This window comes from Anopheles funestus, chromosome 2RL (assembly GCF_943734845.2).
Source record: "Anopheles funestus chromosome 2RL, idAnoFuneDA-416_04, whole genome shotgun sequence".
NCBI lineage: Eukaryota > Metazoa > Arthropoda > Insecta > Diptera > Culicidae > Anopheles > Anopheles funestus.
In genome coordinates this window covers 21,401,129-21,428,624 of record NC_064598.1, presented here as the reverse complement: position 1 = coordinate 21,428,624, position 27,496 = coordinate 21,401,129, and the positions used below count along the sequence as shown (strand labels likewise).

Genomic DNA, 27,496 nt, shown 5'->3' with positions numbered 1-27,496 from the left:
TCTAAGTTAGTAAGCTGACGAGGGTTGCGCACATTTTTTAAGGATTCGCATGTTTGTTATTTTCCTCGCGGTTGGAAATATTGTGGAAAAATTGTATTTTCATTTGCTGAAACAAATCGGAACGGAAAACAGCTATTATTCCACTCTCGTTTTGGTGTGGTTTTATGTGCAATTCAGAGCAACAATTATGCTTAAAATGTCGGTTTTAGCAGAGGAGCCAATTCGCAAAAACTTAACTGTATGAAAAGCACAAGAGAACGATTAATCAAATTAACAAAAAAATTGTAGAAAATGATATAAAATTCAAAAAGCATGATAGTGGCAGTGCGGTACCCAACTATCGACGCTTAAATTGGAGTAGAAACAAAGGGAACTAACGTAATATAAAGTATATGTAATGAAATAAAACTAACAACAAAAAAAGTAGCAGATAAATCATCGATTCCTAGTGGATTCTGGATACAATTTAACAGCTAATTCAATAGTTGTTCGGTAAAACGGGTAAAGGTAGGTAAATTTTCTTATCATACTTCCTTCCGCTCATTTTTTTCTGCTTCTTCATGCAATTATATGTCCTGTTTGTTTTGTTTCCTTGCGCACGGTATCCAGCCTTTTTGTTTATCTATTTGAATGCAACATCTAGGATTTTCTGTTTTGTTTTGTTATCTTTGAATTAAAAATACGACCAACAGCCATTCGATTCAATTCCTCCTTAAAATATGTTTCTCCGCATCCTACATCTACTACGGCCCAGTTACTTTGTGTCCTGATGCTCCTAGTATGTGTCTGTGCAATAGTTTTGACCACACTAGACATTCCATTCTGTACAAAAGATGAAAACGCTATGTTGTTTACAATGGCCGTAACTAGAGCATGATATTTCGATTTTTGCGTTCCTTTTCTTTAGCGTTTGTTTTTTTTTTGAATGCGACCAAAACTCGGCACCTGTTTGATTAGGATATTTACAAAAAACTGTTTGTTATCAGCATTTTCGTTAGGATGTTTTATGTCTTATGTTTCTTTTTCTATCTCTCTCTCTCTGTTTTCTGTTTGAGCATAACATGTATCAACAACGGGTTCGATCTTTTTTAAACTATCCTTTGTTGCCGCATGACAGTTTCCAGTTGCTATACACAACTGGAACAAATCTGTTCCAACCGTTTCCGACTGTGCGCGAACAAACGCACATCCGACACAACACCGGGAAGCTTTGCATCCAATCAATCAACAGGTAAATTCGTATTACATACCTCACATGGTACACGGGAGAGCATTCTATTCCCCCTAGGATACACATGCCTAATTTATACGCTGATCCGTTTCCTAGCACTGCAATTAAATTGATGCTACCAGACAAACCTCCGGACCTGTTTGTTTTTTTTTGTTGCCTTTTGCAAATCTACCCAACGTTAGTGTAGTGTCTTTGTTTTTCGATGTTTGCTCCTCCTTCCTTGTGTTACTGTATAGTACCATATAGATTCATATGTAAGCCCGCTAGCGGAAAAGCCGACTCGATGGGTTGAACAGGATTTCCCGGCCAAAAAGGTACCAAACGCAATACAGCGCGATCGTAACAGTGTTCTGCAACAAGCAGACATACGTCGCCACTTACAGGTACAGCAATTTACCGGTTGATCCAACACATCCATCGAATTCCAGTTGCTTGGGTTCAATGTTTCGCTTCCTGTGTGCCTTAGTGACAGTGCTCGGTAACGTCGACGATGACAGACTTTTTCCAACCGAACAGGAAATATCCGAGACCGGCACCGAGCACAACCGCTAGACACAGCCACGTGTTGTACGTCATGAAGATCAACATCAGCAGGAAGCTAGTCGTGACCTGAAGGATGTGCAGGAACGTTTGATAAAGGTGCATCAGTGACAGCATCGTCGGTCTGAAAGGGAAATGAAGAGTGAGCATACTATGAAAAACGGATGGTGAATTGGGCTTTTTTTTTGGGAATCTTTGATGCCGGACAAGGTTAACGCTACAGACGGAATTAATGTTACAAATATGCTATCTATAAGGTGAGTAGGTGGGGGCGGCCCGGTGGTGCATGTGAAAAACGGCGCCCGTCCACACGGCAGGGACCGGGTTCAAATCCCATCCGGACCGTCTCCCCGTAGCATGGACTGACTATCCTGCTACGTGGTAAAATAAGTCTTGATACGGCCAGGCCGTTCTAACCGAGCAAAAAAAAAAAAAAAAAAAAAAAAAGGTGAGTAGGTGACCTTAACCTTCAATCATTCATAGTAGAAAGAAGTACAAACTAAAGTTCAAAAGCAGAATGCAAATAATGGAGGCTTTAAAATTCCTTCCTTCTAATTCTACAAATCCAGTATTTGCCGTGAACCAAACTCCATGCGCAGCTCCATATTATCGTATTACACCAAATCCATTTTCTGTGAAACTGAATCACGTCGCTATCTCTCACTAATTGACACAAATCAGACACCAGAAGGTGAAGCATGAGATCAACTCAAGGTGTAAAGCAAAATTATGTGATGGCAACCGTATGTGCATTGATGTTGTTAATTAAGCTAGTTTCATTTAAACCAATATGAAGTTGATGGAGCACACGTGTCAGATGAATTAATACTGCCACTGCAATCATTAGTGTTTGATGATTTCATACGAAACATATTATGATACGGATTAAGGATTAATGTTGTTTGTTGCAACGCTGGCTCTTAGTGTTAGTAAGGCTGCTTTTGCAAATCGCATGAAGTGATCAGGTACAAACGTTACCTTGTGGAAAGTAAGATGGATTGCAAATTAGCAGATGCAGTAGCGTAAACTAACCAGAAACATAAAGCCTTTAGAGCTTGTTCACTTTATATCTTTTCAGTGCATCACACAATCGCATCAGTTGAGCACCGTATTTAGTCTTGTGTAATGTGTTGAATCACTTCTAAACTACATTAATATGTCTGACCGAGAAAAAGAATGGTTTTCTTCTGGGTATACTGGGGAAGTTTCTAGCGTTTATTGTAAAAAAAAAATCATACGTGATTTTTATTCAACGGATTATTTATCAAAAACTGTTTCTTTTCCCAACATACTGGTAAATTTAAAAAATTCTAGACCACCGAGCTAATTTGCGATTCTACGAACTTTAAAAGAAACGTATTTCCGTCGAATTGTGCCAAGTCTGGACTGTAAGGTGGGCAGCAGCAAGGCAAACTTTCCCATTCACTATTCTTGAAATAGTTTTTGACCTGAATAGCAACATGTGGCCAAGGATTGTTATGGTGCGAAAGTATAAACTGCTTTTTTGTCTCATATTCGTAAGCAGGTTGTAGTATATGATACTCCCTTAGACAAATCAACCAATAAACATAACACACTCCTGTACTGTATCAGTAGTGTCATAAACTTTTGAGAATAAAAAAATACTTGAAGACCCAATATATCATATGGATTATGCCATTCCTCGTGTTGTTCATCGGAAACCAACAGATTCTGCAATGCAATACGTTTGACTTTATAATGCAATTGGAAAAAGTATTTTCTTCTTTGCAACAATCCTGAACCCTGTCATAAGAAAGCCGCAAAGCAATTTTCTTTTGCATCAAAAATACATACGGATCGCAGATAGGATGCAAACAAACAAACAAAAAAAAATCAGAGAAAGTATCACAAACTTATTCTAATACGATTAACTTTCTTTGGTGGGCTGCAAAGCAGAAATAAATCAACTGCAAATATTCATACCTGTACTGGCTTCTTCAAGATAAGACAAACAAAAAGCGCACCGAGCGATAGACAGAGAACGTGCGAGAGACAGAGAGACCGAAGTGAGCAACCCAAACGGCAGGAACCGACCAGACAGGAATAAAGCGATGAATGAAATGAAAGAAGAAAGGTTTTGCAAAAAAAAAAAAAATATATGTTGCAATACGATAAATGCGATGCGCAAAAGCATGTAGGATGCAAAAGCATACAAGCAATGTGAAATGGGAAAGAGTTGGACGGTTGTTGATTCCTTCTTTTTTGTGGCATAATACACGGTGGGCTCAAAGCTGCTTTACAGTAACACTGAAAGGCTTGCAGCAAAATGGTAAGCGACTTTATGTGTTTTATCTTTTTGTTTTTTTTTTAAATGCAAAATTAGGAAGGTACTAGAGCAAAGGATTACAACAGCATAAAATCGAGAAATTAAATGCAAACAAAGTGAATGGGAATCAGTTGTTGGTCGATTAGTGAATGCAAATTTCTTGTTAAATCAAGCTAATGTAATATAAATAGTAAATCAACATTCAATCTACTTCTAATGCCCTTTAATAGTGCAACATTGCTACAACAAAGAAAACATCTTTACAATGTAAACGAAACTTACGGCTGCTTGTGGATCACTTCACCAACCATGCTGTTGGAAGTATAGTATTATCGGTTATTGATTTGGTTTCAATAGCACAACGGTTCGTAGATGTTGATGTTTTAGGACGATTGTGTGTCGCAACGACCAAATTTCGTGTAATGCACCGAATAACAAAGCAATTGCATTCCCGTTACGGACAGAAATGGTGGGTATGGTGTTTACGGGACGATGCAGAATGTGCATGGTGATGACATTGATATGTGTATGTGTGGTTTTTTTTGTATGTGCGTTGGTTGGTTTTCATTTGTACAGCAGAGGCCACCGAGATAGCACCGGTTGATGATGAGCGCAACAGGAGCATTATTATCGACGAAACAACAGCACCCGTCAAAGCATCCGCACCATCCGTTCGAAACAGCGTCGTTGACATCGGATATTCGAGCAAGATGAAATAAGGACACAAGAGAAAAGAATGAACAAAATTGTGTGAAAAAATCCCAGTGATGGATTTTCTCATTTTTTTCGTAGGAATGTCACCATCGGGAAAAGCAGATGATGGGCAAAAATGGGGATTGTTGGGATGGAAATGGGACGGGGGAAACATAATCGAATCGATAAGCGATCTCTGGCACTTGCCAAAAAAAAAACTTACTGCACGATTCGGGCACCCTCCTCGTTCGATCCACCGACACCACTACCCGCACCATTAAGACCATCGCCCGCACCCCGTTCAGCGGTCGAGGTGCCGGGAACCGCCGGCACACCATTGCCATTGCTTTTCTCCGTCACCGTGACGGGACGATACTGGAGTGCATTATAAGTCCGCCAGAACAGATGCTCCCGGTAGTATTTCAGGCCCTCGTACAGTGCAGCCATTACAAAGATGAGCAACATCGACCAGAGCAACCCGCTAAGGCTATCGATTTTCCACTGTTCGAAAAGGATCGTCTCATCGTAGCCGCCGTGAAACTGATGCAGAGAGAGAAAAAAAAGCAGGAGTTTAAAAGAGAAAATAAATTAAAAGCTAAACATTTTTTTCCCCTTCGTGTACTTACCGACATCGACATCATATGGTGTACCATACCGGCCGGACCTCCTGCACCAGCTCCATGATGTTGACCGTGCGCTCCATGATCCATCATCGTGTGATCGTGTGCGCTGTGATCAACCGTTGTATGACCGGCGTGTCCTGCGTGTGCACCTCCGCTCGACATGTTTGCGTGCTGGCTATAGTCGTGGTGCTCCGAATGGTCCATGTATGGTACTACCGTCAACGTTACTAGTAGCCGGTGGTCGCTTGCTGATTCGTGATTTACAGCCGTTTCTTCCCTACCCGGTGGCGGGAGTGTCGGGAATTACTAGGCAGAATAATCGTTACCGGGGAAGACTAAAAGTTCTGTAATGGGAAAGGCAAATAAAGTAAGACATGAAAAATACATTTATGGAAGACATATTTCACACGCCCACGTATGGAACACGTGCCACAAGGAAAAGGATTGTACAGTACTGTTCACTGATATCGTTCCAGTCCAACTGCAGTAGGAATGTCCCAAACAGTATCTTGCGTATGAGTTGACATTTCTTTTCAGCATCAAGTGCAAATAACTTGCAAAACCCCATTCGTTTTGCACCAGAAGCCTAAAAGTGCACATTCTACCGTATCAACCGTTAGACGTTTGCATCCTTGCAAGGAAAACCTAAAGCCAAACATTAATTGATTCCACACCATTTGTGTGTGTTGCTATCGACCAAACCTCTCGGCATCCAAATGCATCCAACAACCAAAACGAACGCTCACGTACTATGCACCGGATGAGTTTGCAAGTTCCGGGTTCTTTTGCTTTCCTTTTGCTTTTCTCTACAACAGGCATAGAAGTGCAAGAATGTCGCTAAGAATTTATCACATTACGTGTTTTCCGTTCTTCCCTGTTTCTCTCTTTCTCTCTCTCTCTCTGTTAGAGACGGGATATGCCATTATTCAGTGGAGTTTTTCCTTCTTAAAACCTACGAACGAAGCAAGGGATCGTTTGTCCAACCAACGAGAAGGAAAATTGCTAAAATAGACAGTTGTAAAAAAATCGGAATGTCTCAACCCGGAAAAGGAGAGCTCATCGTTAATAGTGTTAGAGTGCAAGTTCCAATAAGGACGAGGCTTGCACGATAAGCTTTTTTTTTTATTTAACAAATTTTTGTTCTTTTCAAAAACACCCGGTAAAAGACGCAAGTGTGCCCCAATATGATGTGGCGTTTTAATTTCTTCTCCTAACGGTCTACAAACGATGTACGGTGTTCGGTTATCACACCGTCGAAAAGCGCAATTTAGTGTGGAATTTGGCATTTGGACGCATTCTTGTGCGTGCCAGAGGGACGGGTTATCTCTAATCGTTTAGTACAGGGGACGGCAAACTGGTCAAACAATGTGAAAGGAATTTTTATCATTAAAGGAAAGGCCAACAATTGAAAACATATGTCTTTAGAATAAAATAGACAACACACACAAAATTCAAACGTATGAACTCTTGTTAAGTACTTTTCTTATTTGATAAATAATTAAATTGTATCGTTTTACTTGTTTAGGTTTTTTATCTTTTTTTTGTGTTTCTACTGATTAAATATAATAATAGCCATCGATTGGTTCAATAAAATTGATCTTTAAAAAATATTTAATCCCCAGATAAAATGCCTTGTTAACCCCTGGAGCTCCAGCAGAAAGAATGCTGACATCATCTGGCGTACGAAAAAGAGGGAACAGATAAAAACGCGTACAATAGAATAGTTAGCACAAGAGAAGAATTAAAATGTGTATTGATCGATTGCACATTTTGATGAAATTTTTTTATATGCACCATTCATGTACACCCAATTGACGGTAAAAATAGGTTTAGTAAAAGCAGTATCCCTGTATACCAAAACAGGATAAATTTATCCTTGTCTGACCGTATGTGTCACGAGAATATTTTCATCTCATTGGTATGCATTTTTTTAAGGATAAGAGAATATTTGGCCTACATTTCAAACGTGTTAACTATTTAAAATAACTAATCGAATTCACAGCAGCATTGCTGGAGGCAGCTGGTGGAATTCTAAACTGTTCAAGTGTGTTAAATAAACACGACATGGGAACTCCATCCTACTGGTGTGATTTTAATTACACATTCAACACATTTCCCTAATTAATGCATATGCAAACGCAATCGGAATGCATTCAATAACACAGGCAATCATCAACAATATTTGTACGATTGACTGATTTCAATTCGAATACATTTTTTCCGTTCTATAACAGCTGTACAGAAAATTTAAATTTAATATTTATTACAATTCGCCACTTAAGAATTGTATTGTTCAGTTAATAACACATTGAAAACAATAAACGGTTATAGAATATTGAGCAGAGGCTGGTATTTGACAAATTGTTTAATATTAAATAACCTATTTTCGCTGTGTTCAACGACTGAATGATGCAAACGGAAATGCACTTAATTGAAAAAGCAAAAGCACACCAAAAGCTCCGGTGACAATGACAATTAAATCGAGATCAAAATATTTCCATAGCAGCGTATTTTAATATTTGTTTAATTTTAAAAAGGATCCTAACAGGATGCCGTGAAGGTGGTACTGATTGAAAATATTTAATCGATTTTTATAAGCAATACAGCCTGGTTATATGCGAATAATTAAAAAGACTGACGACAATAACTTCCAAATTTAAAGATTTAAAATTTTTGGCAGTCAGTTTAGTCGCGGAGAATGTTCCACGTTCTGTATGAGAGATGATATTTCACTGTGCACACAACCATCATCTGTTATCGAAACCACAGCCACAGATGTACCACCAAACTGTAGTGATTGCTAGTGACGTACACTGGGACAGCTAAACCTTTCGTGACAGCAGCATTTGAGTCCTGACCGCAAGTAATGTGATAAGGAGAAGGAAAGGAAAAGGTTCATTATTTTGTTTCGTTGCTGGCTACTACATACACATGTGGAGTAGATATTTTAATTTGTTAACGTTACCCACAACCGGGATGAAGTTTGCCACACCCGGGCAGGTCCTAGAGAATGAAGAGAATGAAGTGATTTCACCACATAGCAGCTACCATATCACTTGCGCTAGAAGGACAAAATAGTATGCTCAAGGTCAATGAGGGTGGGGCTGACTAAATTATATGAAAATTTGCATATTTCATGAGATAGAACGTGCGCTATTTTTAGTTTTTTTTCTTCCTTTTTTGTACTATCAACTTAGTGACATGGTAGAGATGGGTTTGAGTTGGTACACTCATATTAAGCTTGTTCTGGTAGCTTGTTCCATTTTCGAGATAATATTATTTTTTTAAATATCTATCTTTCATCCGATACTCCGATCCGACATGCAAAATTTAAAAAAAAAGCTGTTAGTAAAGGATACAAATAGGTCACAGCGTTCGGATAGAATGATGAGAAGCGAAACAAAAGTCCAACACTGCTAGGGACAGTTGGTTAAATTTATATCGCGAACGTGGATGGAATTGTTTCGATTTCTCTCAATTAGAGACAATTGTCCACCAAGTTCCGCAATCGCAGACAAAAATCAGTGCATCGTTTGCAGTCCATCCAGCCATTCGCAGCGATCGCACCGTGTGATCTGACGAGTGTTCATCCCTTAGATCTCGCTACCCCATCACCATCGTTCGTTATGTGATCTCCCTTCATTCAGCGTTGGACGGTCCGTGTGATTCATGCACTTGTGTGTGTTGGTCACACAATTCCACAGAACCTTTACCACATCCGGACCCAGTACACCAGTCCATCCCATTACCCTCTCCGGTGTAGATCACGATCAAGTTTTGCAGGCGTCACAACTGTGTCCCTTAGATGCGCTTTCGTCCACTGTACTGTACGTGGCTAACTTTATCAACCTATCATCATCATCAGTTTGTCGTGTAGCAGGTTGGTTGAACCATGCGATTGCTCTCGCATCAACCTCCAAACCTCAAAACGCGACACCACACACGTCACGTACGGAAATTGGATGGTATTAATGCAAACTCGATTTACAGTGAGTTCGTTTTTTTTTTTCACTTTCAACACCCTTATCAACAACGTACCGGACGAACTGTATGCTGTATGCATCGAATGAGAGAACACTACCCTAGAGCAACATTTCGTTGATGATGAAGGGAAGATCTGGTTCTCCCGTTCAAACGAGATCAATGTCCGCCGATGGTTTTGGGGGGGAAGGGGGAGTGGGAAACTGGAGTAGGACATTGGGGAACAGTATATTGATTGTGTTTACAGTATCACGTGTGTTGTTGGCCCCCCCGGCGGCTACCACCACCATCACGGTGGGACGGTAAACAAATAAACACTACAGCTGAGCTACGAGTGAGACTGGAAAAATAATCCTCGTATACACTTTTTCTCACTTGATTCCGGGTTTTTACCACGTACAAGGATTTGGGTTATGATAATAATTCAATTATCATACCGGTGCAGGCAAATGCGCGAGATGAGTAAGAACCGTATGGAGTGTTCTGTTGGCCACGGTGCAGTATTTAAAATGCACAGCATAAACCATGCTTCGTCCTGAATAAATAGCAGTAATGAAGCATTGTTCGAGCATAAATGGGAAGCAAGAAAAATTGCCATTTGTAATGTTCAAATGTAGTATTCGTTTTTTCTTACTTTGATGTAAATTGATTATTCTACAAGCTTTATACAATTAGATATAAATGTAGCAATGTTTGTAATGAATTTAATCAAAACAGATTGGTAAGCTTAGTATTACTTAGTATTGCTTAGTAAATAATACATTATGTGACGGGACGTCTGGTATCATTCTAATGACATGACCAGCCCACCGGAGTCCGACGTTTCTAGTTGTTTTTGAGTTGAGATCTTTGTAGCAGTTCTTTTTAATAATTACTCAATCTCAATCGCGACTAAAAAACTCTGTCAACCATGGAAAGAGTCCTTGTCTCAGTGGAATATCAACCGCGCGTTGTTTGACCCAAGCTAAGAGAAGTTGTTAACGACTTCGCAGAATCAATTTTCTGTTTTGCATCATTAATATTCCAGCTTTCGGGCAATTCTACCACCTGCTCACAGACAAGCCGTAAACTAATGATGTCAGTCCCAGCCGTGTATGGCAGGATTTCGGTTGAGTTCTGGAGGGAAACGGACAAACAGATTTCCACTCCTGAATCTTGGATGGGCCCTCTTAAGTTTAAATAGGAAACAAACAACCCTCTGAGAGTTTCCCATTCACCGGCAGCTGGCATGTGTCGTAGGTCAGGGCCATTCGAGCGAAAATTGAAGTAAATAAAGTTTACTAATGGCTTTAAAAGTCGGTGATAGTGTTGAATATGATTAATGAACAATTTTTATTTAACAAACATTTAAATTAATTTAAAAATAAAACAAATTATCTTCCAACAAAAGCGAAAATTAATCATTTCAAGCATGAAATGTTCAACACAAAACATCCATAAAACAACGAAACAAAAAAAAAATATCTCAACGCCTTTCACCACTGCCGTCCATGTAACTGTGCACGAAGCAAAAGCTCGTCCACTCGCACAACAACATTCCACTAGTAGTCGACTAAGGACTGGGCCAACCAGTCAACGAGCAAACATGCTGAAAGGTTTATGCCGTGGTCCGTAAAGCAGCTGACAACGGCTTAGGAAACGACTTCTCGAAAATCGACCAAACTGGATGACCTTGAGAAGCTGTTGAGGATGCGGGTATGCGAGACGAGAAGGCGGGTTTTGCTTTTTGCTTCGTAGTTCGGCTCCGTTAGGAAAGAGTTTGGACGCTCCCATTTTATCAATCTCTTTGGCCCAAGCCATGGCTAGCCTAATGGCTTCCCCCGGTACTGCACAAAATGGAGCCAAGCGTCGTAAAGCTCTCGTGCAAGAATAGCTAACAATTTGGGTAACGTTCGTCCATGTTTGAAAATAGCATGAGGCACCCTAGGGATTTGGCGTGGCAAAAGCCGTTTACTAAACAATCTACCACCATTCTCTGGTGGTACATTTGGGGCCTTTCACATAACTGTCAACAAGTTGCGAAGGTTTGCCATTTAAATTAAAATGTTGTTTTTTTTTCTCGCACATTCAATTTCCAATTCAATAGATTTAGGCACGATGTTTGCTTACTTGGAAGAAGTGTTTACAACAGCTATAGTCATCACATTCATCGACAGAAGCTTTAAAACCATCCAGCAATCTGATTTTAAGTCAATCTTTAGGTCGCTTTTAATGTTCGGTACGAGAGCTTTAATGCTTTAAGCAAACAAAAGTGATATAAAACACCAAGTCACGTGATGGAGCACACTCAACGCGGATATGTAAAGGGATGTATTAAAAACCCTACAAAAACCATGCACTTTTAAATACATTCACATTTCTGGATGGTTACCCAATAACATTTCCATATAAATCTAAATTAAAACAGAAAAAATCTGAAGTGTTTTGGTTCTAGCGCCCTAAAGCTGGAGAGTCTCCCAACATGTTTTGCTACGTGGTTTTGTCATTTGCGACTTGTGCACAATTTCCGAGAAATGTCCCAAATGCTAAAGCTAGACATGTTCTCGGAAAAACAGATTTTTTTTCTAGATCAAAAGCCATTTTTAGATGTTTGTGGTATCAATACGTTAGAAAACCGTAAACAACTTTCGTTTAAAAAACATTTTTCTGTCTATATTTTGGATTCATTCACCCGAAAATATTAATGAAAATTCGTGATAACCTAACCTCATCAGTCTGATTTTTATTTGTTTTGTGGTCTAGGTAGTGTTGATTCTGTGAAATAGTTAGTTTACATTGCTGTGAAGTTATAGACCGAAAGTAAATATAATAAAATGGAACTTCTCACAAGAATTTTGTGAATATAGGAAAAAAATATTGTAAGCTATTTATCAATTATTTTGATAAAAATCAAACAGCAAACGCTAAGAAAGAAAACAAACAAAACCATTATCAATTACTTCCCTCACCGACTTTGTACGATTAGCGCCATTGGGAGTAAATCTTATGCTTTTGCTTTATTAAAGCATTTTGTAACAATTTCAAGTGTACGTAAGCAAAAACATTCCACCATTCCTTGCGCCACGTTCTCTAATGAGAACAAAGTTTATAAACTAATTATAGCATCTGGAATCATTTGGAAGAAACTGCTCTAAGTGAATGCTTTGTACCTTGTTACGATTTGCACAAAAATAAAACTTCACATTGAGCAACGATAACTTTCCTTCCACAGCTGCATTGGTTTTGGTGTGGAATTCGTGTTTTCCCGCATAACGAATTGTTCGGTTTGTTGAATTGGTAGAATAAAATCCAATTGAAAACCGTACGGTCAACCTTGACCAAGAGGAGAAAGTTGGCCAACAAAAAGTTCCCCAAGGAAAATCCCGACAACCGATCAAAATCAAACATTTGCCAGGAAATGAAAAATGCTCATCTAATTCCGTAGCCACTCCAATCCCTATCCCGGTGGCGATAAAGAGCCAGCAATGGAACGGAACCCGAAAAGCTCGTAGCAGCATTATACCGTCAAATACCGTACCCAAGGCCTCGGTGTCTGGTTGAAGTTGTGTTCAGTAAACTATGCGAAATTAAATGTTTAATTGAACAAGATGAATATTGGCTACAGTGCCGATCAGGAAGCGAGAGCTACCGAAACGATAACCGACCTATCAGCAAGTGAGTAAATTAAACGATTAAAAACCAATCGTTCGATCAACTCTTTTTATGGAAATACAACACTAAATTTTTAATCAAAGGGGAAATTTACTTAAGGGCAGTTTTATAGATAGATACTTTAAACAAACTACTTTTTGAACCATATTTTATAAATTTTAATTGAAACTTCTCTATTGTGTCTATAAAACAAAGAGAAATCATTTTAAAAATAAAGGCAAAAACTGTGTAAATAACATCAGAATTTTTTGGTTGGTTGTAATATTTATCTATTCTTATTTTCTATGCTCGTAGTACATGCTCCACAACAAAAGGTATGTTAAATTCACATAATTTAAATTTAAACATTTAAGTTTCAAGATTTAATCCCTCTTACTACGAGAAGAATAGTTAATAAAAACACACAATATTAAATGGTTATCTTTAATATGTTTGGAATGAAAGCTTGTGATTATTAAAGTACGAGGAATTTCCACCAGCCTGCCGTTGCCATAAACACCATCTTTGTTCGCATTCGAGGCAGCATTCGAGGAATTTTATAACTTTTTCCTGGGATGCATCCATCGCCATCCCTAATCTTGGGCTAGATTGTTCCAACACAAGACAAAATATCTTCGCTTAACTAGCCATGATAAGAAAGAAATTCTGAGGCAACCGGCAGGCTAGTGAACAAGAATGTCACGAAAATTAAGCTGCCTGCATAAGAACAACAGATTAATTAACAACAACAACAAAAAAACACTTTCTCACAATGTAAACAACCAGATCAGATAGCCATTATCCTACGGTCGGAGAAAGCACAGCAAACACAGCCCATACAAAGTGGCTATCAGCAAAGGAAAGATTACGTTGGCTACAATACACAACCAAGATAAGTTTTACGTTTGCAGTGTATAGACACACCAATATTTCTTCGAATTTTCTAACACCCTGCGAAAGGTGCAAAGAAGCACAATACTTGTGTTCACACTAATTAGCTTTGGAAGCTTTCGCGAAACTAGGGCACCGGTCGGTGTAAAGACGCTAAAGTGCAAGACGATTAATTTCCACTCAAGTTGTGAAGCGTCTTCGAAGATCACGGAGGTATTGGAAGGTACAATTCAAAGCACTCGACCGAAGGAAGCCACAGTTTTGCGTCTTTGATGTTGGCGATTCTAGACATTGTTTCTGTAACGGAAAGTCGAACCAGCGCACGCCTTTTTTCGGTCGAAATTTGGTACTAAAACTGAACCTTAAACATACACGAATGTGAAAATGAACACAAAGCTTCTTTAAAAAAAAAATACTTCCACCGCACTTGAAGGTTTGTCACAGACTGAACCATATTTTTTGCACAAAATTCCCTTTTCTTAACAATTCATCTACACGCGTTCACGCTCAAGAAAGCGGAAACAGCCAACCCGAGTGGTTATTTTAGACATTAGACAGCGACGGGTATGTGCGAACTAGTTTTGCGCCTTTTCACGGTTGCCTTATCTTGCTATCGCGATTGTGGTCACATTTGTGTCGATTAGTTCGGTCGATTTAGTACATTATCGGATAGAACGATTGCAGTTCTAAAAACCGCAAAACGATGATATAGAAGAAGTACACTGCATGAAGGGAACACAAAACTGTTTGCGACTTATGTGGAAGGAATAATAGTAAACAATGGAACCCATCATAACCGCCAACCACTGCCAAACTCAACCCTCATCAGCACTAAATAAACCACACTGGCGAAGTAGCAGGGAATGGTCTGATTGGTAGGAGATAAAAAATTAAAACGCCCAATGTGACGCGATTGTACATGCATGTTGTAAGTCATTTAATTTAAAGTAAACCATTCGATGCCCGTATGCATCAAATAGTATCTTCAAGAAGTTTTTGACAGCATTTAAAAAAATAAATTAAACAAAAATGATGAATGAACAGAAAAACATACAAACTGCATTTTTCCATAAATTATAGCTCATTAAATACGATGAACATGTGTAAATGTGAGTACATGAAAGAGGTTTTTTGACCGAGTTTTAAAGCACAAATATTAAGTACTAGGCGTCTCCATGAGTAACGAAATTCTTATTTTTTTTCTTATCTATTTTTAAAACAAAAGTTGAGCTCTTGTGGAATGATATACATTTTATATAGCGTTGAACATTATTTTTTAATAAAATAGTACAATAATATTAAATAATTAATTAATTATTCATTAAGTTATTTATTCTTCTTCTTTATTATTTATATTCTTCTTTGGGTTGTAATCGAAATATGATTGTTTGTAGCAAATGTATGAACATATTTGCGAATCAAATTCTATTTTATAAAACCACTCCGTAGACCTTTTTTATAAAGGTATTAAATTTTAAACAATAATACATGGTATTTCAACCAATTCCGGTTGAATAATGTACCGAGTGGAATTGTTTGGAAGCATTAAAAAACTATCACAAAACATGTGTGAACGTGACTAAACTTTAGTAATTCCCGACACAAAGTTTTGGTCCTATATTTGATCTAAAATTGTTCCCCCCGTACTTTGGCTAGGTGCTTTATTGGAAAACTTTTCAGCAAACATATTCGAATTTACAGTGGATGCCGATGTTTACGATTCGATTTCAGTATTTGATGTGAACAATAAATGGAAATTTGTATTATCACTTTAAATAAAATAAAATTAAAAAAAAAACCCTAACATAATTGATGGAGCATTACGACTAGTTGACTTTAGTTTTCAGTCAATGTGACATTAAAGTTAAAATAAAAAAAAGCATTTTGTTAATATTCATCTGCATTTTGTTGTTGAACAATATTTATAACTTACTCCTCCTTTATGCTCTGTAGCACCCATGTTCATATCATGGGTGCGTTAACTTTTTCCCATTACGCCCCATTTTCGCAACCTCCGATATCGGGCTCTTGTTTCCCATATGTCACCCGTAAAACCACTTCCAACTGTACCACACCAGTGGCTTCAAGGGCAACGGCACTGGTCCACCGATTGCGGTTGTCCATTCCACCCAGCGACACACCCAGTAGTATCGCTTACACTGCGAGGAGAACCATTATCAACTTCACTGGTAAAGTGGACTGATGGTATGCACTTTCCGTGCGATATCAATTGACCGACGATCTGCGCAGAGCGAAACCATATTGCTGGATCATGGACGTCGTCTAAAGGGACGAGTGTGTGTGTGTGTGCGGATGGAATCAAATTTTTAATGTTTATTCAGCTGATTTTACTTCTTTTCTGTCCTTTTTGCATTCTGTACAAAATTTCACTTACTGTTTACATTCATTTTTAATGTTTTTTCTTTATATGTTGCATCCGTTCCGGAGCACAAATTTGGATGTTTGCTGTGAACTCATGTTTGACTATTGATAACGATTAAGATTGCAAATGGTTGCATGAATTTTGCGTAACAAATATTCTCTTTCAAATTATACGATTCACAAAATTACCGAAAATGGTGTAATAAATCTTAACAGGAAAATGATGATCCAGGTGGATGGTAGAACATCTTAGACGATCCGAAAGACACGATAGATTTCAAACACAATGGAATAGTCATGCATAAAGCTGAACAGTTTGCTCTGGTGATATCGAGCAAACCCATTTGCAGACATCCATTGGAACTAATTGGTTCAACTGTCAATGACAGTCTACCAACCATTATATCACTATTGCCACCTCCTTTCAGAATGTACTACACGATTCACCAGGACACCAGCATTCGAAACATTCGCTACACATTGTAAAGACTACGGATTTTGCAGTGTCCCTGCACTGGGAAGGAAAAACCGCATCATCCAATTCACAACAACGAAACGCCAACAGCCAACAGCAGCTAGTGCACTGTTCGAGCAGCACTAAATTAAATGACACCAACATCTTTACCCCTATTGTTCAACATGATACGCTCACCATATGTTAAGGTACATAAAACGGACAATTTTATACGCTCTATACGCACTGCCATTTGGCTTAATTGACTCACTCGTTGCTTTAACTAGCCCCCGTTCAGGTTGGGCACAGGATGTTTGCTTTGTTCGACGAAATAATGTTTGGGAACATAATGGTGCGTTCTCTTCATCGCTAGCATGTGTTACCATACACGTCCTGTGGAAAAGCTTTAACCGAAATGCCTATTCAAAATTGTTCCACTTGCCATAAAGAGTTTAATTTTCATCAATCATTGAACGTTTTTTCGTGATATCAAATCTGCCAATTTTGTGCATTAAATTGGGTTGAATACAATAATTACTTGTTATAATTTAAAAACGATTTCACAAGACTACAATAATTCCTTACTCCTCAGTCTGGAGATCTCCTCAGTGTTTGAAACATTTTGAAACTGCCAAAGGTTAAAGGGAATTAACGATGAAATTATTATGGAGTCAAGTTGAAGCAACACTGCTAGGAGTGCAACCGATGGTGAACTCACAGGCACAATATATTAATTTATCAAGAAATTATGACCTTCCAGAAGACAGCCAATATGTAAAATGGTTTCGATGATATTATAAAAATAATAACCAGTATGGTAATTGCCTAGGTACGAAAAAAATAAGAGAAATCATGAAGAATGTCCGTAATTTGATGTCGTCCTTAATATGAATCAGATCAGGTACATGCGTTCATGTTCTGTTAGAACCTTGTTGCCACCGTAAGCTCTTTGTACCTTTTGATACATCGCTCAAAATTTTCATTTCCTGGAAATTCATAATCATAATTTATTTCCAACTCGTCTTAACCTCACATTCGAACCATTTCCGTATATAATCACTTTAAGCAAACATCAATGCAATGGATATCAAATGTATTACAAATTCTATTTAAATGGAACTTGCATCGCGCAAGCTTGCGCAAGCTTGCTAATATTGACAGCAGTAGAATGAGATATGTCAACGGCAGATTAGCGAACAGATCAACTTACATCCTCCCCGGAAAGGAGAAATTTTGTTCAGAATGAATCACTCCTTCACTGATGTTGACTGACATGAGTTCAATCGTGTGGATAAACGGTGCACAAATATTAATTAGCATCATGGTCAGCGGATCTGGGATGAATTATTACCATTTCACAATCTTTTATAATCGCTAGCCAGCCAGACTTAGGATGAATTAAGTGGTATTGGTTCCATTCCCGCATAACTGAATGTTTTTTTATAGAACTTCAATTTCTTCTCGAACGTTCGGTTGCCTATTTTTAAACCATCTCATGATAAACATTTCCATCGCAAAGCTCTGGGCTTTGACGTGTTGAAGAAAAGCTTAGCCAAAAATCGGCCAAGCGTTTTATGTGTTTGCCACCTGCACACGCCGACAAAATACAGAGCAAATTTTGGAACCGGTTTGGCTTCACTTTAGTTTGTTGCTTTTGCACGAATTCTAGTCCACAGGGGTTGGTTTATTGCTTAACGTGATATAAAAAGAATTACCAGCGGTTAAAGAACAAGCTTTATTCGTTTTTATTTTTTGAGCAACTGTTATGTTAAGCAACAGAAGAATAAAGGAATTAAATCTTGCAGTTATCTAATTAAGAAACATTTTAATTATCAAGTTAATCAACTAACCAAAACTTTTACAAAATAAAACTAATAAAATTATAAAGAAGTTTCAATTTCTTTCACTTACGAACTTTCGTGACAATCTACAAAGATGCATCGCAAGAGAACTTTTTGTAGAAAATCGTGTTTCAACCCTGCAAATAGTCCATATTTAAGGACTTATAAAGCTATATGTTTACTTTAAAGCATCTGAATTTAAAAAATGTTATCATAATTTTTTTTCGCCTGTAAAAATGTTATTTTTGAACAAAAAAATGATTGCAACAAACCCTCGTACCTTTTACTGTTGACATTTAATCCGATGCTTTTATACTCACATTTCATAGGCTTAAAGCAAACAATCTTTCGCTAGACAATCTTGCCCGTATCTAAATTTTCTTCTGATAAATTAACTAAATTTAAAAAAAAACAGATGAACCGAAACATCATCAATCAACCTAGGTCCTAGGATGCAAAATAACTTCGTGATCCTTTCACCGGACCTTACGAACACCCACACCAAGATAGACCCGTGATTGGTGTAGTTTGAAATCAATTCATTGCCTACACAAGTTGCTATAAAATTGTTGGCAGTACAAACAAAAAAAAAACGCCCGTACACGTACGCAAGCAACTAGCTAACTTAATAAAGCAAACCAAGGTGAACATAAACCGACTGTCCCGGTATAGTTCGGCAATTCGAAAGAAAACTAATTTTAAAACGTTTTTTCCCCTGCCTCTCTCGTGCTACACCATGGTCCAGTTTCTTCGCAAATATCCAATCATGCTCCCAAAATCGTAAGTCCAACTTTCCATTCCATTCCAACGTAGCTAGGCGTGAGCTTTAGGCGTGGAGCTCATGCTATTCATAAGGGTTTGACTTTTTTTCTTTAACCCGAAAAAGAGAAAGGCCATCGTTGTTAGAATGGTCGGTTGTCGTAGTTTCGTAGTTACAACGAACAACATGAACGCCAGCAGTTACACACAAAAAAAAAACCCCGAAAGCTTAGCAAACCGAGTTTAACCTAAAAATACCTCGGTTGAGCTGTCACACTGTTCCGGCCCCAAAAATTCGACCAGCAGAGCGCAAGAGATATCTTACGGAACGCTGTTCATCCGGGGGCCATACATCCATCGTGGTGGGACTAATTTCGTTCGGAGGATTGGTACAGTTCGGAAAACTACTCGCATGAAGGAGAGTTAACCAGCAAGCGAAAGTGTAGCGAGATACAACAAAGCATCTGGTGCAGTCAGTACCAGAGAAAATTGTATGATTAAATTTCATTTCGTAACATTGTTATAAGCTCAGCAATTGGGAGTAGTTTTTCAAGGTAATATGGCAAGGTGTATACAAGTATATACAGCGCCATGATCAAAGACCATATCACATTTGCTGACAGCGTTTAATCGAAAGTTCGTTGTAGTTTAGTAAAAGTTATAAAAAAGTCAGCACAATAAAAAAAGCATACAGAAACAAATACTGTAACAGCTTGTCTACAACCTCACTATCTTAGCGAATTACAATTATTTAAAGAGTCACTTGGTAGTTACCTTTTTCGAAACTTGATACAGAAGTGTCTCTCAAGTAACAGTCCTTCTTGAAAAGGTCAGCAAAATAGCCTAGAAATATATTAAATATTTCCCTATGGTTGGAATGGTTTAGTCCAGTTGACTAAAGAATAGATTTGACCAACAACCTATTCTTGCCTGAGAACGATGATTCAGCAGGTGGTGTAATTCCCAACTTCAAACCGGTATTGGTTTATGATTGATAGACCTCCGGATGGAATTATAATGTTGAAGTCACCTTCTGGCAACAGAAGAAACATCCACGATTCCTGTATACCGTTGATACAGGGCTACCTAGTGCAGAGCACTATTAAGGCACTAGCTTAAGAGATACTATTCACGTTATACTTGTTGGATCGAGCATCCTCAGTCTGCTCAGTATGATGGCAAATAGAGACCGAAAAATCCCAAGGAATTTCCCAAGGAAATAGCAGATCCTACCTTACCATTACCTAATCTTCCTTCTCCGTTTCTAAACAAGCTTTAAAGTAACATTTTTATCCGCACAAATATGAAGACTACGTTTGTTGGAAACAAAAATTCTGCGATTGATGTAAAGCTCTGAACACAAATCACTCGCTATAACTATGAATAATGGTTTGAACATCAAATCAAGATGAAATTAATTATAACCTTAAGTGTACGGACGAAAGCGCGGTTCTTTCTTTTAATAGCACCCAACAACTTTCGCACAACCAATTGATCGACTTCAGTAGCTATTTATTCCAGTGTTTCGTCTGTTTTTCGGCCGGATTTCTAGACAGTTTCGTGGGTTTTTATTCTTACTGTTGATATCCACTTGATTGTTACTACACCATTCTAATACTTCGCGACTGTAGTGACAGCTTTTCAAATCTACTCAGAATATTACTAGAACTTCACTGGACCAGACACTACTCTTTTTAAAGATTTTGAGTCTATCGTCTGGTTTGTTTGATTTGAACTCACAGTGGCCATTGACTTGCCATGTCAACATTTTATGGGCAAACTTTTCACCACAAATATAGTTAGATTTTTTTGGGACATCGCCCTGTGTTGCGGGTTACATATTTCTTGTACTGGAAACTGCCTGGAACCTTTTCGTAAATTCAATTAACCTAGCTATGAACAATGCTCTGGATTTCAAATGAAGAGTACCCTAGTAATCCTCAAATTTTGTAAATCCCGTACGTCATCTCCTCGTCTGTATCATTTTAAAATCTTCAATGTGAGTTGTTTTAAAATAAATCGTTTTATTTTGTGTATCGTCACGTAAATGATAACCAATCAGTAAAGAGCAAATGTTTATCCGTAGTACGCTTAATAAAGAACCCATTGGTCACAACACGTATGAAATATAGTATTAAGTGGCATTACATTCTTCAGTCAAGCGTTAAACATGTAATTGGCGGTAGCAACATTTTGCAGGTAACATAATTAACCACTCTTTGCTGCAACCAAACCAAAGCGTATGTGAAACAACCGTATTACAGCTCGTAATCATTTGAAGTACGATTTATCAGCCAATGTTACTACACGTACCTACACATAATTTGTTCAGCAGTTGTTGCAATCATCGTAAATACCACCTCTACATAGCCAGCTTTTTCCCGGATAAAGCTCCTACTGGATATTTCTACGAGAGAAAAATTAATTACAAAACCAAACGATCACGTGGCACTCAATAACTGACACGTTGGTATTTTGTTCTGACTGTTTTTACTGCCCTTTTGAAAATTCAAGCCAGCGGTGACCTTGTTTCGTGTGACTGGCGGCATTAAGATACGATTCGGAACTCCCCAGGATCTAGCGCCAGAGGTATGTGGATGTGGTGGCGTATGATCTGCCGATTCCAAATCGCATAACATCACGCAATGGTTTTCAAATTTTCTACTTCGTTAAGTCACAACTTGTTGGCACAAAATCGAGAAAGCAAACGAAATTTCGCAGCATCAAACAGAGATCACGAGACAACGAGAGCGGATGGGGCGAATGGGCCGTGTACTATCAACAAGTTTAATTCACCGTTCGACACCTCCCCCAAAAACCATGGAAACTCCACAGAATGAAAATGAAGCATCAAAAGTGTTGTATAAAGTTTTATGTAAATTAACGACAACGAGATGAATAAAGTTGTGCAATTTTGAAAGCGAAAAAACATAAGTTAGGAAAAATACATTTTAATCAACAATATTTGCTACTCAAGCGCTTTAATTTACAAACCGAAATAGTGCTAAATTGTAACAGCAATCGTAAAATCACTACTCGAAAATGGAATCGGATTGCTAATTTTTTTTGTTTCCTTTTCCTGCTTTGTTCCGGATTTATATCGGACAAACGGCAGCTTAACTTGTTAAAGTACCTCTTTCTAACCTATTTTTTTGTTTTATGGTTCCATCCATAATGCCTGTTTCTGTTGGTGCCTATAATTGAATCTCAGGCGTAATCCTTTCCTCCAAAAAATATAAACCCTCTTTAACGTGCGAAGCAGAGAATACCAGAGAAACAGAGCAAAATGTTGGGTCGGGCATGCCCATTAGTAGCAAATGGCGGAATAGTAGAAAGCGTCAACTATGCAGCCAGTAGTAGTTGACCCGTCGTTTAACCGTGATCTTTTTTTTTTTTTGCTGTCACAGTACGCAGGCACCAAAACGTAGCTAGAAAAGGTTAAAAATGAAGGAATGAAAGCAAAAAACAATTTAAAGGTTTTCCAGGACGGTACAAGTAACGTTAACTTACAAAATGATTGTGAAAGAGCAGACGTAATAAAATTGCAACTATTTCACTTTGTGTGGAGAATAAGCAAAAAACAAAAAACCTACGACAACGTCAACAAATTTTGGATTTGACCGACTTAAGCAAAAATTTGCTGAACGATTTCAGCAATCGGCTAAAAATCAGCTTTTTCTATGTTTTGCTGACGCGTACGCTGAAATTGTGGCGGCGTAAGTGTTCGCAATAAATTTACGCAATCCAATCAAACATGGCGAAGAAATAGGACTAACCATTGGGGGGGTGGAGGGGGTAAGGTTATTAAACCTAATGTGGAATAATCTAATGCAGGTCTAAGGGAAAGACAAAAATGATGAAGTTTTAAGAGAGTGTAAAATGAGGTTAAATACTTATTTGTTTTATTTCAATTTTTTCAATCAATCAGTAAATCTTACGAGAAAGGAATCTGACTTGTCTGAAGAATTTTTCTATTATTTGGTATTATTCTCTAGAGTTCTTATACTTATACTTAAGCGACTTAGAAAATCTAGAAAAAAGGTAATTTTTGTGTCTTATGAAATTAATTCAAAATCTCCCATGGCCACCGTATACGAGGTTGAGATCCTTCTGAACATTCTCCACCTCAACCTAAGACGATTTGGACAAAGTCCTTGTCATAGAGGTGTATTTAAGTAATTAATGAAACTCTATAGGTTCTATACAATCTGGGTTTTGTTCGTTGTGACACGCCATTGTAATAAAATGGCGGAACTTTAAAATAAAAAAAACATTTTTGACTAACTATTTTGAACATAAAACAGAGAAAAATCATGACAACTACCAGTGAATTGTGTAAAGAATATGTGAAAAAAATTCAAACGATTCATAGGACTGCCAAAAATTCTGGGTAACGATTTGCAAAACATTTTTTTTGGGTTTGACCATTAAACATTTCATAAAATAGATGAGAAAAAACAACAATGAACATAAAAGAAATGTGGACCTCGTGCGGTCGGTTCGTGTAACGCAAATAAACATCGAAAAGAGCGCAAAGAAAATCTGTGTTCGCGCAAATGGTTCACGTGTGAATTTGCCGTTGCATAAAACCATCCACCAATGTGTGTATGTTGACGATCATGGGTGGTGAGTGGGGATGCGGTGGAGGGGTGGTATGTGAGCAAGGGAATTTCAGTGCGGTCGGGGTGGCCTAAAAGAGGGGACGGTGTGTACAGTTACAGGTTTTGAGATGAGATTCGAAAAAACCCGTGTATAAATGGAGCTAGAAAGAAGAGAGAACAAAAAAAGCAAAGGTAATGAGCTACTTTGAGAGGGAACTGTGCCTTCGTCATCATATGATCATTTCACCCCACTGCCATTACTATGTGACATAAGCTGCATATGCTTCATTGAATAAACCACCAAAACGAGAGAAAAAAACAACACACTCCACGAGCTTTACGAGTATTTCATTAAATTATGCGCTAAGGCTGAGTGCTTGATGGTTTCGTACTCGCTTCGGAAGAAGAGCCAATGGGATGGCAGAAAATTCAGTAAATTACATTTCCAATTCTAAGACAGAGTCGTATCTTCTTTCGCTTATTGCACTTCACCAATATGGTGTGCTTTTGCAACCTTTTCATTGATGTTTAATTTTCCAACCCAAGACAGCAGACAGACAAACAAGACAGCAACCGTTGCAAAACACCGGTAAAATGGAAAACACCTATAAACAAACGATCTGAAGTAAAACATCCAGTCTACGGGAATACGATACGATTCGAATGTAACTGCGAGTATGGCTGCTGGGATGATTGCAATCGTTTGCAATGGAGCCTGACACCGAACGTGGAAAGGGATGCCCGGTGCAACAATTCGCAGCAGTCGGCGTGTTGCATCATCATCATCGCCCGTACCACCCACCACCCCCTTAATAGCACCAACAAAACATGCCGCGAGGTGTGCCGTTTCATCGAGCACGATGATTGCGTGAAAGAACGGTGCAAGTGAGAAAGAGAAACGATAGGTGATAGAGAGAGAGAGAGAAGAAAAAAAGAGCGCGCACACACACACACACACACACACAAACACAGCCCGCTCAGTGACGTAAGAGTGCGCGAGATGAAATCTTCTTCGCGTTTATGTGTTGGTGCGAAATCATAGGAACTTATGCTAATTTCGCCACTTGCGCTGGTCAAACGTTCAATCAGCGGATCAAGTAATCTGGTCAGTGATTTTACTCCCTTCAAAAATCACTGCGCAGTTGTGGTGGTGGTGGTGGTGGTTGATTTTACAAACACACCACGTTTAGGCCACGAATACGTTTCTCCATCAGATGATGACCATTCGAAGGCCGTCAACAACATTCATGTTGGCTATTCATGTTTTTGGGTATGGGATAAGAACACTGTCAGAACGAAGACGACGTACCTTTCAATGTCAGCCTGCGCCTTTAGCGAATCGTTGCACTTGTCGCGTCGTGGCTGCAAGCGTTGTTAACCACAGGAAACTGGGCGCCTTGCCATTCAATGATTCAGTTCCGGGTACACTAAAAAAAACCCTAGCGAGATGAGACGTAAGCACTGATTAGAAACTAGTGGCACTTAACGATAACTAACGATAGCTGAAAAAGGACGGTTTTGCGTTGCAATTGACAGAAAAACACGGAACCTGACGGAACCGCCTTTTGGGGGGAGGGAAGATTTATACGATGTTACACGTTACACGTTACACGCACTCCACCATGCCGCCATACATCCACGGTGCGGCCGACTATAGCAATGGCACCACACTCAAAGCACAGCAAACAGAACCAATTGCGTTATCACGGTTCGACGGCATATTGAGACCAATGCTGGTAACGAACCATCACCAAACATTAACCGCACGATAACGCACCATTTACCCGGTGGCTAGATAACACAGATTTCCTGATACGATTGCGTTCGTGTTAATTCCTTCCCTTTGCCGCAGGCTCACTACGTGTACATCGAACATGTACACCGAGGCACCTCTCACTCCATCACAAGGCCAAATGAAATCGTAAAGAACAATCGACATTCGGCAACGCGGCCCTACATTACACTACTTTGTAATAAAACTGAAACTCACTTTATGCTTTTACTGCAGACACGGCTAGCAGCACCGCACCAAGTTAAACGAATTAAAATCACCGATTGTGCAGGGCACTATCGATTGGCACCATGACGCAAAATGGCTGGAATCGGTCCCACTAACCTACGGAACGACGTCTTTCACGTCTTGTTTTTGCAGTATTGAGATGCGTTAACTCGACCTAACTGTGCACCAGGGCTGGTACGGGAATCGGAATCGCCGAAGAACGGTTTTGACAATAGCGCGGAATGACAGCTGGTTCGCTTTGGTGTGCGTGTGGTCAAAATATGGTTGCTATAAAATGTGCAGGGCTCGAGAGCAATCGGAACCATCGAACAGCTGTTTATAGCAGTGAAACAAATTTAATTTTATCAATAAATTTTACCAACAAAACTTTTTTGTTTCAAAAGAGAGATTGATTTGCGGATAATGTCAATCGTTCTTTTTTTTTAAATTGATTACTTTTTAATTTGGTATGTAGTTTTTCATATTGAATCTATTCGGTTCAAAAAAATAGTTTTCCCTTGAAGGATGAGTTATTAAAATTAGGGTCGTTTTCTATCATCATCAGCAACATCAAGCATTAAGCAGTAGTTGGGAGTTCTCAAATACGAATTAATGACTAAAATAAGATCGCCGAAATCAATATACAAGCTGTAATAGGCAGCTTTCAAACTTCCGGAACTTTAGCACAGCTTTTAAACAGCGTAGACGACGTAGCATACGTAACATCCTTGTGACGGTTTTACGCAGTAGCGGATTAATATTTCTGGCGGTCCAAAGTGGACGTTTGGAACCCTAAGCGGGAAACCAAACAGAAACCCGTTAAACCCGTGCTTACCGTTAAACCCGTCGCTGAATAAAACTTCCTTTTTTTAGAATACATTATGTATGATCATCAGCTTCGCGGATGACATCGACATTATCGGACGGACATCTGCGGCGTTGTGCGACGCGTACACCCGACTGAAACGCGAGACCGACAGAATTGGATTGAGGATCAATGCGACGAAGACAAAATTCTGGCCTGTCGGAGGCTCTGACCGTGATAGAGCCCGACTCGGGAGCAGAGTATCACGGCGACGATCTCGAGGAGTTCTGCTACCTCGGTACGATCGTAACTTCGGACAACATGAGCAGGGAAATCCTAAGGCGAATTGTTCAGGGAATTCGTGCCTACTACGCGCTCCATAAACTCCTGCGTTCCAGAAGACTCCAGCAACACACGAAATCCACGATATATCGAACCTTGGAACGTCCGGTAATCCCTCTAGAGGACTCCCAAGAGGGGACATTCACAGAGCGGTGTGGAGAAGGAGCTAGCTGAGCTGTTTGGCGATGCAGATATCCTGCATCCCTGGACCGAGTTTCCTGGAAACGGATTGGAGACCTGGCCATGTCTTAGTGACGTGCCTCACCCGGCTATTTTTACGCCATTCATCCAGACGGATTATTCGTATTTCGACAGCTACAGATTCCTATTACGGACAGCTACAAATTCCCGATCTTATTAATAATGTAAAATTAACAAGCGGTCTGGATACCAACACTCTCAATTAAAATATAACAATCCAAAAAATGAAGCAGAAA

General features: G+C 39.0%; 1 protein-coding gene across 9 annotated transcripts; it reads right to left on the bottom strand.

Moving 5' to 3' along the window:
• Nucleotides 1-909: 909 nt before the first annotated feature.
• LOC125761345 (high affinity copper uptake protein 1) lies at nt 910-26,214 on the bottom strand. 9 transcript variants are annotated; one of them, XM_049422375.1, is made up of 6 exons: nt 26,030-26,212; nt 25,223-25,352; nt 5,378-5,718; nt 4,975-5,291; nt 4,341-4,370; nt 910-1,895 (listed from the first exon to the last, which is right to left on the bottom strand). In XM_049422375.1, the coding sequence occupies exons 3-6, from the start codon at nt 5,576-5,578 to the stop codon at nt 1,694-1,696; spliced, it is 750 nt and encodes a 249-aa protein (XP_049278332.1). In that variant the 5' UTR covers nt 5,579-5,718; nt 25,223-25,352; nt 26,030-26,212; the 3' UTR covers nt 910-1,693. The 9 variants fall into 9 exon arrangements, with proteins under 9 accessions (XP_049278332.1, XP_049278331.1, XP_049278334.1 ...); XM_049422374.1 differs by having other exon boundaries at nt 25,904-26,211; XM_049422377.1 differs by lacking the exon at nt 26,030-26,212 and adding an exon at nt 25,691-25,894.
• Nucleotides 26,215-27,496: the final 1,282 nt, after the last annotated feature.

Excerpts from the sequence above, each read along its gene's own strand:
- LOC125761345 (XM_049422379.1), bottom strand. The coding sequence starts at position 5,578 with ATGGACCATTCGGAGCACCACGACTATAGCCAGCACGCAAACATGTCG. Across the intron at positions 5,292-5,377 it reads ACCATATGATGTCGATGTCG|TTTCACGGCGGCTACGATGA; the intron begins GTAAGTACACGA and ends TCTCTGCATCAG. Across the intron at positions 1,896-4,340 it reads GAAGTGATCCACAAGCAGCC|ACCGACGATGCTGTCACTGA; the intron begins GTAAGTTTCGTT and ends TTTCCCTTTCAG.